General features: G+C 35.1%; 1 protein-coding gene across 1 annotated transcript in view; it reads left to right on the top strand.

Annotated features, from left to right (window-relative positions):
• LOC140737183 (uncharacterized) overlaps positions 1 to 17,986 on the top strand; it is a 42,126-nt gene that overhangs the window by 3,475 nt on the left and 20,665 nt on the right. Inside the window, exons 3-12 of the mRNA XM_073063421.1 lie at positions 432 to 769; positions 2,664 to 3,961; positions 5,361 to 5,435; positions 6,997 to 7,147; positions 7,734 to 7,885; positions 9,561 to 9,620; positions 10,170 to 10,303; positions 14,536 to 14,698; positions 15,296 to 15,459; positions 17,812 to 17,905. Coding sequence (XP_072919522.1) covers positions 436 to 769; positions 2,664 to 3,961; positions 5,361 to 5,435; positions 6,997 to 7,147; positions 7,734 to 7,885; positions 9,561 to 9,620; positions 10,170 to 10,303; positions 14,536 to 14,698; positions 15,296 to 15,459; positions 17,812 to 17,905 — 2,625 coding nt within the window. The 5' untranslated portion in view covers positions 432 to 435. The remainder of the gene's footprint in view (positions 1 to 431; positions 770 to 2,663; positions 3,962 to 5,360; positions 5,436 to 6,996; positions 7,148 to 7,733; positions 7,886 to 9,560; positions 9,621 to 10,169; positions 10,304 to 14,535; positions 14,699 to 15,295; positions 15,460 to 17,811; positions 17,906 to 17,986) is intronic.

The following is a 17,986-nucleotide window of genomic DNA, read 5'->3' as shown; positions in this document are numbered from 1 at the left end:
AAGTTAAGCTGTTTAAATATAACACTAAATTGTAGTTTCATGGAAGTAAGGTTTTATGCAGAAAGTACGCAATATGTATTGTTCTGAAGTAGATTTGATAGATATGCTGGACAGCTAATAAATGTAGCATTACATGATTTCATTACTTGCAATACAATTTAGCACAACACATTATATTAATATGATAATTTAAAAATTAAATTCTACTTTTTAATTTGGTATATGGTATAGTGTCTGACTGATTATTTGGCAATTTGGATATTTAAAGTGCATTCTGTATTTAAACATATCCTTCATGTGATGCTCCTTCTTTTCCTATATAGTTTATTAAAGTTCTAAAATACTGTAATTATTTTGGATTTCAATGATTGCATATATACAGATTGGAAAATCACGAACAATACCTAGTATTATAAATTCTGTTAATACAGGAAAATGGAATATTTTGAAGCAGATGTAAATCTTCATACCACAGATGAATTGGATATAGAAAATAATGAAGACCTTTTAGAAAAAATGGATGATTATCATTTTGCCAGCTATGTGGAGAACTACTGTAGTAATTTGCAAAAATCACATGGCAGCACAGAAGATGAATGGATCAAACATGGAACTAAGGATTCTTTAGTATGGGAGAAATCCTTTGAACATGAAATACTTCTAGATGTGGATGATGATGTCAACTTGAATTTTAATGATATATGTAATTCCTATACCATCTGCCTTTCTCAGTCATCATCAGAAGATGCTAGTGTGAACATTACAGCAGGTTTGTAAATGTAACATTTATCTTTGATGTTTTCTCTTTCTAATGTTCTGATAGGTAAGAAAAAATTGAAACTTTATAAATCCTTTCAGCAATGTCACCAAATGAATGATGAGTATCTCTGTTATTCTCTCATTATGATATTCAATCAATTATACAAATTTTAATTGACATGTAATATTAACCAATGTGTATCATACTAAAAATCAGTGTTTTTAGTAAGTTTTACATTGTGTACATCACCTATCCAACACTGCAACTGCTTTTTTGGCTACTGTGTAAAATCAGAAGTGACACGGTGACAACAACCAAACAGTCAACCATCCAAAGGAAATCTACTTCAGCTAGATTGTTTATTCTTTCTTCTCCCCTTTCAGATGTCTGAACTTAAAATACTAGACTTCAATAGGTTAGCAAGACTAGTGTGATAATTTCTCTTAATTTGTAATTGTACATGATATCAAGTTCTAAGTTCCTAATACTAATTTTGGTGGCTATAAGTCCATTCATAAAGAATTTGGAAAATATTTGATAGCTTATTGTTTTAATTAAATTTAATGCTTCTGCAGTTCAATTTTCTCCACTTAGTTTTAGTTGTACTCAAGGTGCAATTTTATGGATGGATCTGTGCCTTTGTATTGCAACCTATATGTCTTGTGACTAGTGGGGGGATTGAATGAATTGGTATTAAGCAAGGTCAAAGGAGAAGAAAGGCAGAGTTTAAGATGGCTGAAGGGATAGTGGGTCTGTGTTGATATGAAGGAAGTGTAGAAATAGACAAGCTTCAAACAAAAATGATTTCATAGAACGTTGATGCACTAGAACATAAAACATTATAATACAGCACAATACAAATTCTTCAACCAACTATGTCTATGCCAGCTATAACACTAATATAAATTATTCCCAACTGCCTGTACCTAATCCATATCCCTCTGTTCCCTGCTTCTTCATGTCTAAGTGTCTCTTAAATGTTTCTATTGTATATTCTTCGACCATCTTTCTTGGCACCTAACACTCTGTATTATTTTGTTTTAATTGCCTCAGAAATCTTCTTTAAGCTTTCCATCTCTGAACTTGAAGTGATGTCCTCTAGTATTTGATTTATTTTCCACCCTGGGAGAAGACTATATACCCTGTCCATGCTCCTCATAATTTTAACCATTCATCTACATTTTTGTAAACATAATTTGTGTATAATCACAAATGACAGAGGTCATAACACTGATCCCTCTTGTCACAGACCTCCAGTCAGAATAACACCCATCCACCACTGCCCTCTCTTCTATGACCAAGCTAATATTGAATACTCTGCCAAGTCACCTTGGATCCCATGTGCCCTAAATCTTTTGAATTAGCTTATAGTGAGGTATATTAACAAATGCTGTATAAAGTCCATCTATACATCATTTACTAACCTACCCTTATCCATCATTGTCTTCACCTCCTCAAAAAAAACTAGAATGGTTTGGGTAGATAAAATCAGAGAACAATCTTGAGGGGCTACATCATCTAGTCCTACTACTTTTTAATGTTCTGTCATGGAAAATGCTACTAAGGAATCAAAATAATAATATGTACAACAGATTTGCTTTGAATTGAATGTAATAATTAGCTCACTGGAGTTAGTACAAGAATAATTCAAATCTATATAACTTGAAGAATAAAACTATGTCGGAAAATATTATTTTCTCACATTTGAGTTACAGGAAAACACTTTGTAGATTTTATCCAATTAAAATAATGCATCATTTAATTAACTTGATAAGCTTTTAATAAAGAATTGCTTGATGTGTGATGAATTAATGGAGACTGATTTTGACTAACATTACGTTTAAAGACTACTGAAAATAAACTATTTCCATTTTTGATGGTGTTTTTTCTGTTTCTACAATAGATGACATATGCAAAATTGAAAATAAATATGATAGTGATGAAGAAGAAAGAATTAACACTGAAGAAATTAACTATGAACATAACCAAGGCATTCACGGTTGTAACTGTTCTGACATGCATGATGAAACAAAACATAATTTGGAAGGCTTTCAGCGTCATAACACAGCTGCCAGTACTAGTGATGAAGAACAAGAAGAGTTGCCTTATGATGGTAACTTAAAGAATGTTAGCCATCATCAAAAAGGTGAGAAGATTGATTTAGCTGGTAATGTACCACCATTATCCAGAGTCCTGGGGAACCTATCAGGTCTTGGGCCTGTTAGTGGAATGAGCCAAAATATCCCACTTAGAGATCAAAACTCAATTGTAAAAAATATGTACCCTCAACAAGAACTGCCCGATAATAAAGTGAATATGGAAGTTAAAGCTTCTAGTCATGAAAATAAAAGTGAAATTACATCAGAGCAGCCAGGTGATTTGTTAATGCCTACAAATGTAACCAAAGCAAAAAGTAGCTTTCAGCTTGGTGGTGGAAGGTCAAGTATTTCTGAATCAGTTCTACATCATCTTTTTGAAGATGAGGCACTTAGTTCATCTATGTACATTGACTCTGAGACTCTACCAGAGACTTCTTTTACAGATAGTATTGAAGAAACTGTAATTATGAATCAAGTTTCATCAACTTCCAATAATGATTTGCTCATGAAAAATAACACCATTTGTAAATCAGGAACTGATCTTTCAAAGAAAGAAGAAACAGATGGAAAATTTGGAAATGAAGAACAATTGGTCCAGATGATAAGTCATTCTTACTGCAATAACATTACTGAGGTGAATGTGGAAAAAAATGGCACCTGTAGAAGAAAGACAAGTTGTGATGTAGAAACTGCACCAAAAATAGTACAAGAAGAGAATGCACAAGCACCACTTAGTCATAAAACTGCATCAGGAACTGCTCAAAATCCCATGATAAAAATGAGACGAACAATTTCTTATAATGAAATCAAATATGGCAAAGGAAAACAACATTATCCTCTACTTGACCTTTCCAAAGTTGCACCCAAGGTCAAAATTCCCAAGAGGAATACTTACAACAATTATAAATTTCAAAGATCCAAAAATGCAAAATCTTCCCCCAACTCATCAGAAAACCTCCACAACATTTACAAATCAACAGTAGATGTAGCGCAAAATGTACCAGATAACGCACAGCTTTCAGCAATTGCTACAGAAACAGAAGTTAATATTAAAAAACATTTGGAAGTGAATCAGACCCCTGAAAATTTTCGACAATTACAGGTAATATACATTTTATGGTCAGATTTGCATCTTATGAAGCCAATAGTAGCCTATATCTAATTAGTTCACTGACATCTTTATGATACCATCAGCTATACATAATCTATCCAATTTGCCAGTGTGCATGGGGCACTAAAACTATGTTTTGAATGCTTTAATTCTAAAGTGGGGAAGAACATTTTTATTTTTCCTGGCTTCACAAGAAGGTACATTGCCACATAATGTTGCTGTTCATAGACCAATTTGACGCTAAAATCTTATCTTACTGAAACAATAGGACTAATGGTAGTTTCAGGTAATAACGTGAATGTTTTCTTCCTTCACTGTGTATTAGTTCCTAATAGTTATTGATGGCGAAATCCATCAAGTATACACTGCTGTGTTCTTTTGATTGACTCTGAATGAACAAAATCAGCGCAGTCACCGGTGTAGATAATGGACTGCCTTCATACAATGCTTTTAATGATTGCATCCTCCAAATCTTCATTTTCATTGTAGCATTCAAGATGATTGTCAATACCTTTGTAGTTCCTAATTTGTTGAGGTAGTAAAATGGTTTCATTTTCTCTCCTGGCTATTTCGGGCATTTCCAAGTGTGAATGCTTCAAACTGCAGTGTGCAAAACAGTTCTGAATTTCTCACCAACTATCAGTTTCAAAAATCAATTCTTTTGAGCACATGCATACATTACTTAATGTTATTTAAAAGTTGTTTGCTGTAAGCACAGTGTAGTAACTAATGGCTACACAAGTGCATGCAAATGACACTAGTTAGAAACTGTGCAGCAACATAATCTCCTGTCTTAATTAAGCAGCATAGTAGCCCAAATAAAGTCCTGGCTATTTTCTTGATTAGTTTTTGTTCTTTAAGAGTTGTCCCAAATAAACAGCTGACCCAATTAACCGGACACCATGTTTATCAAATAATTATAGTTATCAGTATTAAACACAGTTTTACTTTAAGAAGTTATTGGTTATAAGGTGTGTTTGATTATTTTATTAATGAGATGCAATTTACCTTCAGGTACATAATATAAGGGATAATATAATATAATATAAATCAGTTATCAATACCGGAGCAGGTATTTTAGATAATAATTTCCAGAGACAATAAGTTGTTCTTTTTCCCTGTTTTAACCTGCTGGAGTCATGGAGTACCACAAGCACAGAAATAGACTCTTCAGCCCATCTAGTCCATGGCAACCTTCCCTAACTCTGTTATTAGAGAACATTGTTAAAATTCTATTGGTCATCTATTTTCTTTGTTATGATTTCACATTTTAAAACTTAACACTTTTTTAAAAGAATTTGTCAATATTATTTTCAATAGAATTTTTAGTCTGCAAGCTTCCAGAAAAATGCTCAGTATTTAAAATTTTATTTCCACATTTCATTCTTAGGAAGAGTTTGACAAATTATTAATAAAATATGCAGAAGCAGAAAATACCATTGATCAGTTGCGGTTTGGTGGTAAGGTATGTGCTTTAGTTTTAGCAACAATATTCAGGTCCATTCTTTCTAATACATGAAATGAATGTTATTATTATTTTATTTTAAATTTCTAGCATCCACACTACTTTAAATTTGAATTTTTTGATCTCTTGTGGGATGAATTCCATCAAACCTCTCACTAATTGTTGGTTATGGAATTTCTGATTTCATTGTTAATTTTATACAGTGACTCTGAATTGCCTTGTAATCCTGAAGTTACATAATCTGCAAATTTAATAAATTTGAATTGGTGGGAAAATCTATTGTTCTGATTAGAGACAATAATATGCTTTGTGCAGAAAACCCTCTTTGAATAATTGGGAAATGCTTCACTCGGGACTTTTAGGTTGAAAGTGCCGTCAAGCATTTCAGATATACAATATCACAATCTCATACCAAAATGCTACCAAGTGCAAATGAAATACATACATTTATTTGTAATTTATTGTTGTTTTGTATCCAGGCACTTAGTATATTTAATTTCAAAGACACATTGACAAATCAGACACAAGGTAATCAGACACCAATATATAACTATTTAGACAACACTAAATATAGGAATTTCATGCCTGCTACCTCAAGTGTAGAAATGCAGGACTTCTATGTATTTGCTCCACTGTTGTAATGTACACTGAGTATTACTTCTCAGATTTTCTGCATATTATAGGATTGTGGACGTGAAGCAACAGAAAAGAGATGTTCAATTTTCAAATTTATTTTTGATTCACTTAATGTTTTTATTTATGTCTTTAAAAATTACTCTAATCTGTAAAAGAAATGTGAACAATTTTAGTTGCAAAAATGATATTTTGAAATGTTAATTATTTGAAATACCTCTATTGACAAATGTTGATTTAAAAAGTGGAAATGACATCACAGCTTTGACAGACAGCAAAGCTGGGAACAGGATTTGCTGGATGTCAAAGCTTCCAATGGCATTTCAGCACACGGCTTCTTCAGTGTTGCATGGAGGTCCTACTGCAATCAGACCACCATTGGATTCTCGAGTTCTTCACGACTGCAAGAATGATCATGGAGAGACTACAAATGATGTTTCAAGCAAGGTGGGGAGGGGGCAGTGTAATGGTGGGGCTGCTCGAAGAATAGAATAATCTGAAAAGATTTCTTCAAGTTCCTGCTGAGCTATTAACTTTCTTAGTTAATGTTGTAACCTAATGGAAGGCTTGATCATACTTTATCATTATAATTAGCATCTAATCTCTTTTAAATAATTGGGAAAATCTCCCTAGGGAGCATGACAATATAGAGCTGAAAGCATCGATTTAGTTAATCATGTGTCAGCATTAACCAGACTTGCTTGGTATATAATGTCATTTGTTCACCAGTGCAAGAAACAAGTTGCTAAATTACAGTTTAAATCTGAAGTTGATTAATAACACAAATCTGAAGCGTATTGGTGTGAGATTCACATCACAGAAAGAATGCAACCATTATGTTGAGAGTAGCAAATGTGTATGCAATATACATAGAAGCTCAATATAGCTAACATAAAATGTTAATTTTAACTTTTTATTCTTGTATTAGAGAACTGTAACTTCTGATACATCCAAATCAAGTGAAATGATTCATTTTGGAATTTTGCCATCACCTTGTCAATTAGCCATTTTGACAAATCCGGGACAACCCAGAGCTGAGCCGATATGCACCCATGAATCAGTCACATTCTTCCCTTTAGGTAAATGAATAATCTCTAGGACATGGAATAGTATTGTGTACCTTTTAGACTTATTCATTGGAAATGTTGTTGAACGGATGGAGTAAGCATGTAAAGACGTTGGGATTCAAGTAGTTGCTGTAGCTCATAACTTCAGAACATAAGTTTTAAGTAATTTCATTTTTTAATTTTGATCTTTTACCCTCTATAATGAAGGTATTGCTGATACCTTTATAATGTACGAATTATTTTTAAAACCTCCCAAGAAAAATTTGCTGTACTCTCTCTAACAAAACTTCAAAAATGGAGAATTCAACTTTATGTTGTTCGAAGATTCATATATCTCATGTAATAATAGTTTTTACTTTAGCTTAAACTAATCACATTTAAAGGTAGCTAAATATGTAAAAAAAAGATAGAAATCTGATATTCTGACATTACAAAAGTGATTACATGTTATAATGAACTTGCATTTGAACCATTCCAAGATGATGAAGGGTGTTACATTACTGTGTGACTTACTTTTCTTTAGATTTAATGGAGATTTATGAATGTATTGCAAAGTTTAAAGGTTTTAGAACTAAACTGAGAATTTTATTTTTGGTAGAACCAACCTGTAAGAACTGCGCCATGTCATCATCAGTAACTTCTGCTGGATCTAAACCAGATTCTTGCCAATCTATTTCTGAATTTTACAAGGCAACAGCAGAACAACTGGCTCAGCAGCTAAATAAACACATTAAGTCTTTTAAATGTCAGGTAAGTATTTATTTGAAACATAGCACAGCAAACTATTCAACACTAGCGATAAATACAGGATGAGAAGAAAACTCTAAATATGTGAAAGTACTTCTCAAATTCTATATAAATCAAGTTTAAATACTTTAATGGTTAATTTAATTAGATTAATAACATAGTTTGATACTAGAATTCTGAACCAGACACTCTCTTCCAAGCTCTGCATTGGAAAGAGATTAATAGGTGGATAGAGGATGCCCCCATTGCCTCATTGAAGGAATGTATCATCTTCACAGATTCCTGGTATTCTTTGGCTCATGGAGCATTCAGAGTGGAATTGAGAACCTTGAGGTTGTACATTAGGAATAGACAGAGGATTGGCTTAATCAGTAGTAAGAGCATACTACGCCACACTTAGGGCTCATTCCACTTAAAACTGGAATGGAAGTAGGTCAACCTTGATCCCAAGGGGCCTGCGTAACAAGGAGAAGAAATACCACCATTATCTTGTGTTGCACGTAAGTGTGCTAATGTCTTTAATTTCAAAAAAATCAGTTTACAAGGACTCTCCTTTTAATTACTTTTCTAAAAGGAAGTGCTTTGAGACCAGAATCTTGCACTAAAATAAATCTGTTAATGTGATCTTTATAACATGTACACATTTACATTGATTAAAATATTAAATATTATTAGACCATTTGGCCTGTCTGAAACATTTGCTTTGGTTGCTGTAGATGCTTTTGATTTGTTTAATACAGTGGTTTCCATAGTTACTCAAAGCCTTCCTGTTGCAATATTGAATAGTCTTTGAAATACATATTCACTTGTTTGTTCCTTTCTCAATAGATATCTGACCCTAAAGCTGGGGAAAATATCTGAGCTGCATTTTAAACATGCATGTTTAAGTTAAGTTCAGTGTAGATGGATTAAGTAGTAAGTTTCATTGAGCAAATTAACTTGTATATAAATGGACAAATATACAAATGGAGACATAAATATAGGCCATCTCCAGATGATAAACAACAGGTTCTGTTTTTACAGGAGACCAGCGGTCAATTTTGTCCATTAATTTAGAAAATAACTTAAATTATTTTGTATGCCCAGAATAAGGAACTCATGTTTGATATGTTATGAACTCAATTACAATTTTAACAATTGGCCAAGCAGAAAATGTAATATAGCATTCTTACCTTGTGAAAAACATGAAGTATTAAAACCTGTATGAACATTTAATATTTCTTTTATTTTAATATGTAACAGTTTTTTCAAGCTCATAGGACTAGATGTTTCAATCCCTTTGATAAGCAGATCTTCTCTGACTATGCATTTTGTATATTTCATCTATTCCTTTATACTGTATAGCATTTCAAAGAAGTTGTGCCACTTGAAATGTAATGCAATACACACAATGGGGTGTCTATAGTACATTGACATTACCCGTATTTCTTCTCAGAAGCTTATCAAAGCATGATTTTCCAATATTTTGGTGTGCAAGTTTTAACGTGGACAAAAGATGTTTTGTGGTGGAATACCCTGCTAATGTGAGTTTAATGTAGTCTATCTATAAATTAGGAACTAGATGTTCATTGAGGAAAGTCATCTTTTAACAATGTATCTTAAAATATAAACAAATCCTGGATCATTCCTTTTCAGTTAATATTTTCTTGTTTATTGTATATCTTTTTATCTCCTGTAGGTTGAAGACTTTAAGAACTACCTTAATTTTAAATCAGCTACTGTGGAAGATAAACAAGAGGTAATATTTTTAATAATTATTTTCAAGTATTTTGATAATCAGAAGAAAGTGACTGTTTGCCACAGAAACTAAGTAATATTTTTTTCTAAATTTTCTTTTATGTTGTAAGCCATGAAGAATATTCAAATTACAACAGTGATAAAACACATTTTGCAACTTTCTAGGAATTATGGATATATTCTACTCAATTTACTTCAGTAATAAGTACATTTGTGTTAAATTAAATAAATTCTTCTATTCAAAGACATTTGTTTTTAGTAATACATATCAAAGAACATGAACAAACTAGTCCACCAATAGGCATATTATTTTTATCTAGTAACATAGCATGCTGTAGACAGAGTTACAAATCTTGGTCTACATTTTGTCCACAATATTCTGTGGCATAATAAAAAAAATTACACTTGGTGAATATGAATTTGGAAGAAAGTCTTCTCATTCTCACCTTAGGTGGAAATAACCTAAGGTCTTTAAATAACTGGTAAATGGAAATGAATGTCATGGACTGGATCATGTGTACATATTTAATTGTGTATTTCCACACAACAGGCAATGAGGGAACTGAGAGATGGCCTAGACAAGCTAGAAAGGACCTACATTGCAACTAAAGATGAGCACCGTAATTTACAACGTCGCTGCTATTTGGAAAAAAATACTACTGTTGGGGAGTTTGACCCAGATAGGTTAGATATAAATAAATGGGATTTTACACTCATACATATGGTCTTTAATGAGTTAATTATGATTTTGACAAATTTACATGCCATTTGTAAAAACTATGTTTATGTTTGTTTGAAAGAGATGATCAATTTCAAGTTTATTCAAATAATCTGAATTGGATATAATTATCAGTATTGCAAGTGAATCTAAAATATTTTTAGAGCAAATCATAGTTAATTTCACTTTGAACAAGTCTTCATCTACTTATAAATTTGTTTGTAATGGATGCAGAGACTCCTATTACAGAGGAATTATTTATAATGATAATTATCATCACTATTTGCTTTTCATTTACCCCATTTAAACAAGAAATATTTATTGTCTATACTGTATCTTCTCCACTCTGTTAATACTCCTGTCACAGTCTATTACACTTCCACAGAATGGTCATAGTAGTGACTCTTGGGGAACGTCAGTGCATACTCCCCTCCAGTCCAAAAGAAACAACCATTCACTTTTACTTCCTGCTTCCTGTTATTTACTTAATTTTTTTATCTGCACTGCTATTGGCCCGTTTAGTCCATTTGCCTCCGTTTTGGTGACGGGCTCATCATATGGCACCCCAAAACCAAACTGAATCCCGCCACCAAGTTGTCCTCAAAGTTAACTGCAATTGAAGTTTTAGTGTCAATGTTATGAATAATTAAATTTTTATATGATCATAATCAGTTAATATCTTTGTCCCAGGCAATTGAACTGTGTACTACAGTATTTTTAAGAAATCATCCACATCATAATATATCAATCACATGCAATGATATAACTATACAGCATAGAAAGAGCTCTTTTAGCCCATCTTGTCATGTGTGATGCCTATTTATAATAATCTAATTTGTCCACATTGGGTCCTTGTACTCCTTTCCTATCTAGGTACTTAGCTAAATGCCTTTGAAATATTGTAATTGTATCTGTCTTTACCACCACCTCTGAAAGCTTGCTTCAGATATCCATCACCCTCCATGTGAAAAATATCTTTCAGATATTTAAATAATCCCCCCTCTCACCTTCAACTTGTGTCGTCTAGTTCTAGACTCCCCTGCCCTAGGAAAAAATAAATTCTGACTATCTATCTTATTTGTGCCCCTTTATAATTAAAAAAAAAAATTACAAGGTCAAACTTCGGGATTATCTGTTTCAATCTCTCCATTCTAAGCAACATCCTGGTGAATCTATTCTGCATTTTCTTAATCACTGAAACATTGTCCCTGCAGTGTGGTGATCAGAACTGTGCACAATGCTGTAAGCACAATCTAACCAATATTTTGTACAGCTGCAGCATGACGTCCAGACTTTCATGCTTAGTATTTTGACCTCTGAAGCCAAGCAAATGTCTTTCTCACTACCCTACTCACCTCTGTGGCCATTTTCAAAGAGCTGTGGACTTGCTCCCCAAGGTTTCTTTTCGTACTCACTTTTATTTACTCTATGTCCTATCAGAATTTGACTTCCCAAAGTATGTTACCTCACACTTGTCTAGATTAATTTCCATCTGCCAACCACTCTGCCCAAATTTCCAGCTATGACCTACTGTATCCTTAGAAATGTATCAAGGATCAACTTTATTTGCCATATACATTTACATGTATTAGGAATTTGCTGTGGTGTGTTGATCAGGGCACAACATGCAATAACATTTTTTAACAATTATATAAAGTTAGTTAAAGTATCAATATGGAACAAATGTGCATAAATACTGATATGCATTTACAATGAAAACAGCATTATAAAAAGTGGTTTAAAGTATTTGCAGTACAGTGCAGTGATGGGGGCAATAGATGGGTGCAGTGGTGGAGGTGGGTGGGGGGCTAACTAGAATAGTTGATCTGATTAACTGCTTGGGGGAAGAAACTTAAAAAAACATGAAGCTTTTGTCTTGATAGTCTTTCAGTGCTTATCAGAAGGGAGCTTTTGGAAATTGGAGTTTGTCGGGATGTTGACATCCTCAATGATATTTCCTGCCCATGTCTTTGTTCTTACCCGTTGTAGCCTATGACTCTACTAATTGTTGAGGTGTCCGCAAATGTCCAAATACTTCCGAAGCAAAGATGAAATTGAATTTCACTTATCAAAACATGTTTACCTTTGAGATAAGTTCCATTGTGGTGCCATGGAAATCTCAATAGTTTCAATTTCCTCTGAGAAAATTGCAATCAGGAACCTAAAGGGATAATTATACAGCAGAAAATTGTACTTAAATTGTCAACCTTACTCAGAAAAGGTAACAGATGGGGAAAATAGAACACCATTGCTGTCAAATGATTTCACTGAGGATGAGGATAAAGCATGTTGCTCCAATATTGCTATTCCTATATTTTGTTGACAGCAATTTGTGGCATCTGCACAGAACATTTAAATGTAGAAAGCTGAACATTGCTGTTGATGGTGCCTGCTCCTCCACAATGTGCACTTTACAGTTTTCTTTAATACAGTCAGCACAGATTTCACTGTTAAGATGTGAGCTTAAACAATTATCCACTAACACTACGTGAAAATATGATGAGTAATTCCTAATTTTAACACGAGTAACTGACAAGTAAACTCTTCCCAAGCTTCCAGTCGGTACAGTTATCGATTATAACCAATGTTTCGATGACAAACTCTGCCATCTTCACCAGGGATAATTTCTGGGCGTGTGTAGTCTGGTGGTATTTATACCTCCGTGTCCATCCTTCCTGATTAATTAGCCCTCATCCAATCAAATTTCTGCTTTCCCACCTTGTTTACAATTGATTTCCAGTTCTTACTTAGAGTGAGACCTCAACAATTACAGCCACCATCATGCTTCTTAATGTAGAGCAGTTCTTTCTAGTTTGATTAATCGTGTGAAAACTATTTTGGACTTGGAGAGTCCCCCGAGGAAGAAAGCCAATTACACTCAACATTCCTACAGAATGACTACAAAGTGAAGGAAATGAATCGGGCTCTTAGAAGGGCCGATGGAAAAACCAGGAAATCTAACAACGAGGAGGAACCTGTCACTACCACCTGTCTTCCCTATATTTCCACGGTTTCTGGAAGGATTGCCAGGATCCTAAAGAACTACCAGATTAATACCATCCACAAACCTGTAAGGAAACTTAAATCACTGCTATGTGGGTCAAAGATGACCTGGGACTCAGGTCGGCTGGCGCTCACAAGATTCCCTGTGAATGCGGAGCAGTGTGTATCAGCCAGACAGGACGAACAGTGGAAACCCGCTTCAAGGAGTACAGGAGGTGTATCCGTTTGGGTTACCCGGAGAATTCGGCTACAGCAGAAATGGCTGCAGGATTGACTTTGACGGCACAGAACTACTGTGCTGTGCCATTGACTTTTGATACCGCCTGGTAAGGGAAGCCATTGAAATAAAACTAGAGGAAAGGAATTTTAACAAAGATGAAGGTCTCACTCTAATAGGTAAGAACTGGAATTCAATTGTAAACAAAGTGAGACAGAAGAAACCTGATTGGATGGGACTAACCAATCATGAGGGATGGACAACGGGGGTATAAATACCACTGGACTAGATGTGCCTAGGTATATTCCCTAATGAAGATGGCAGAGTTGATATCTGTGCCCGGCTGGAAGCCCAAGAAGAGTATAGTCGTCATACACGCCGGGAAAGCACTAGATCCTTTTTCATGAGTAATGAGTTTTTTAAAAAAGCTGTGGCATGTTGGACTATGTTTCTGGTCCTGAAAAAATGATTTTGCAAAATGTTGAGTCTTCGTACACTATTTAAAAAATATAAATTTTGAACACCAACAAAAATGCATTAAAATTTTACTTGTTATATTTAAATTTCTCTTTTCCACATATATGCTCCAAATTTGAATTCACATCCTAAATGATTTAAGTATAATTTATCTTTCTTGTTCTTGTTTCCTGTGCCACCCACTCTAAAGATTCTTACTGTGATTGAATTCCTCTCTGCTGCAGATTGTCAATGGATGACTCAAAGTTCAAGTTTATATTGGAAAAGTGGAAAGTTGCCCTGTAGAAATTATAAAATTTTGAAGTAGTTGGCAATGATCATATACTACAGTACTCTGTGTGAGGATCGTATTTAGAGCAGTGTTGTCTATTTTTTTTTACCCTGAATTTGGCTGTCCTGGGAATAGTGTGTGTGCTTCATAATGATTCTTATGTTGAAGTTAAGAGAAATGTAATTGTTCAAAATTCCAATAGATTAACACAACTTTTCTGTAATCTCCAGACAAATTGAAGGAGAAATATTTAGAATAGGAATGGCACTGGAAAATATAAAAGAACAAATTGATGAGGATATTTGTAATCAATCAAGCCTACCCAGTTCCATCTTTACATCTACTCCACACTCCATTCCTCAGCTGTCTTCAAGTCTTGCAGTTTATTCTGAGGTAAATATATTAAAACTTATTATTATTATTATTATTCAGAAGGTGAGGAACTCAAAATCACATAGTGTTATAAACGGGTCCCTACAAATTAAGATTAGAACAGTAGCATGTATTAATGTATAAAAAAAGCAGTGATTCTTTTTTTTTGAAAAGGTAATGTTGGCTCTATAGTGCCGGAGTTTATTTATTAAATAAGTAATGCAAGCTTGATGGAGACACAAGGGACTTCAGATGCTGGAATCTGGAGCAGCACACAAAATGAGCTAGAGGAAATCAGCCAGTCTGGCAGCATCTGCAGAGGGAAATGGGCAATCAGCATTTCAGTGTGGGATCTTTTATCTGTACTAGGCAAACCAGAAGAAGAGCTTCAACCTGAAGTATTGACAGTCCATTTCCCTTCATAGATACTCTATGATCTGAGTTCCTCCAGATCTTTTTGATGGGTCCCATGACACCTTCATGACTGTTCATTTTTTAAAAGATAGTGTGAAAGCCAGTAAAGTTTTCAGGTTTGCATAACATTTCAGTCATTGTAAATAGAGCAATTCATTTTCTTGACTAAAGATTATGCATTCTACCTTACCTTTAACATTAAAGAGTTTCATGACTACCATTACACAAGATGGACTAAGGGAAGTACACGAGGGCAGCTTACTCAACGATGGAAGTGCAACACAGAACATTTTTCAAATGCAGATGAAGACAAATGAGAACAATAATTCAACCTTATTAAAAGAGGCATGCTATCACATCCCACAAAGGTAAATAATAGTTTTTTTTGTTAAAATGCAATATGCCATTTGTTACATTAATATGGTTATTGATTAAAGCAAGAATGAAGTCATGGACAAAAGATACAGAAGAGGTGTAGAGTTTGCAGACAGAGTGATTAGGATCTGTGTAAGCTTAATGGAAATACAGTTAAAGTTTTCTAAAGGGATTGGATAGGCACTTGTGGAAAAGTGATCTGCAGGACTGTAGCAAATAAGTTGGGGAATGAGCCATTTTCTCTGCTGGAATGATGTGATGATCGTAGTATCATTGTAAAAGGAAGTGTAAAAATGCACAGAGCATTAGTTAATTAAGTAAATGGGGAGAACTAGTAAATGGTTACCAGTATGAAAAGATCAAAAATAAATTATGCTAAGTTAGAAACAATGGTACATAATGTGAAAAGATTTTAGGATCAATATACTATATCATAAAACTGGCATCTTCTACATGAATCAGAAAGTTAGTAGGCAGCAAATACAGTTTAAAAAATTAATAAATTGCTATCTGCTTGTTCAGAAATCCCAATGTCTGAGCATCGGGCTCACTGGATGCTGATTCTCACAGTACCTTAAACTGACAAAGACCCAGTTTTCATGCTCCCTTTAAACTCTGTGGGGCTCTGTTTCCCAGTTTTAATAGAAAATGTATTCTACTACTCTGCCATATATTAAAGAAATCAAATTAAAAGTGTGACCAGGTTCTAATTGCAATAACATCCAATAGTGTGGAAAATTTACCACTACAGCACCACCAAAATTCTGAAAGTAATATTTCTACTGCGGTCAGGAAAACAAATGGCAGATTGCCCTTTCTTGCTCAGAGGTTGAAGCTTTGAAGTAGATAAGTATTGTTACAATGAGCAGTATGCTAGTGAGGCAACATCTGGACTATTGTGCAAAGTTTTGGTATCCTTATTATAAAAAGGATATACAAGCATTGGTGCAAGTCCAAAATAGATACACTAAGCTAATTTCAAACAAGAGAAAATCTGCAGAAGCTGGAAATTCATACAAAATACACAAAATGCCGGAGGAACTCAACAGTCAGGAAGCATCTATGGAAAAAAGTACAGTCAACTTTTCAGGCCGAGATCCTTCGGCTGGACTGGAGAAAAAAAGATGAGGAATAGATTTAAAAGGTGGGAGGAGGGTTGAGAGAAACACGAGGTGAATAGGTGAAACTGGGAGGGGGAGAGATGAAGTAAAGAGCAGGAAAGTTGATTGGTGAAAGAGGTACAGAGCTGGAGAAGGGGGAGTCTGATAGGAGAGGATAGAAGGTCATGGAAGAAAGAAAAGTAGGGGGAGCACCAGAGGGAGGCAATGGGAAGCCAAGCAGATAAGGTGAGATAGGGAATAGGGGATGGAGAATGGTGAAGGGGTGAGGGCATTACCGAAAATTCAAAGAATCGATGTTCATACCATCATGTTGGAGGCTACCCAGACATGATGTAGACAGGAATAAGGTGCAGTTTCTCCAATCTGAGTGTGGCCTCATCACGAAAGTAAAGGAGGCCATGGATTGACATATTGGAATGGGATTCGGAACTGGCATTAAAATGGGTGGCCACAGGGAGATCCCACTTCTTCTGGCCGCTGAAGTGTAGGTGCTCAGTGAAATGGTCTTCCAATCTAGTTTGGGTCTCACCAGTATACAGGAGGCCACACCGGGAACACCAGACATGGTATATGACTCCAACAGACTCCCGGTGGAGGTGTCGCCTCATCTGGAAGGACTGTTTGGGGCCCTGAATGGTAGTGAGGGAGGAGGTGTAGGGGCAGATGTAGCACTTGTTCCGATTGCAAGGTTAAGTGCATGGAGGGAGATCAGTGGGGAAGAACGAATGGGCAAGGGAGTTGTGCAGGTAGTGATCCCTGGGGAAACCAGAAAGTGGTGGGGGGAGAGAGAGAGATGTGCTTGGTGGTTGGATCTTGTTGGAGATGGCACAAATTCCAGAGAATTATGTGCTGGACGCAGAGGCTGGTGGGGTGGTAGGTGAGGCCAAGAGGAACCCTATCCCTGGTAGGGTGGCAAGAGGATGGGGTAAAAGCAGAAGTGTTCACGAAATGGAAGAGATGTGGTTGAGGGCAGCGTCGATGGTGGAGGAATGAAAAACCTCATCCTGAGAGCAGATGCGGTGGAGGCGGAGGAATTGTGAGAAGGGGGTGGCAATTTTACAAGTAACAGGGTGGGAAGAAGTATAGTCCCGGTAGCTGTGAGAGTCCGTGGACTAGGTACGTCCATTACTCAGGCTTTTGTAACCCAGAGATGCCCTATATATAGATAACAAATATTTTAGTCATCCAGTGTCATGTCTGATAATCTTTCTTTGTCCGTTATAGGCAAGCTGCTATTGTACCAACAAAAGCAGAGAATAATACTCCTCCTTCAGCAAACATCTCATTCCAGGGACGGGAATTATTGGATGAACCTAAGGTGTGTATGACACAGTATGCTATTTTTTTTTCATGAGCATTTAAGGATAAACTCAGTAATTTTGTGCACGAGGAAACTTTA

This window comes from Hemitrygon akajei, chromosome 12 (assembly GCF_048418815.1).
Source record: "Hemitrygon akajei chromosome 12, sHemAka1.3, whole genome shotgun sequence".
NCBI classification, from domain to species: Eukaryota; Metazoa; Chordata; class Chondrichthyes; order Myliobatiformes; family Dasyatidae; genus Hemitrygon; species Hemitrygon akajei.
The sequence above is the reverse complement of the archived record's forward strand: the minus strand, read 5'-3'. Positions and strand labels throughout refer to the sequence as shown.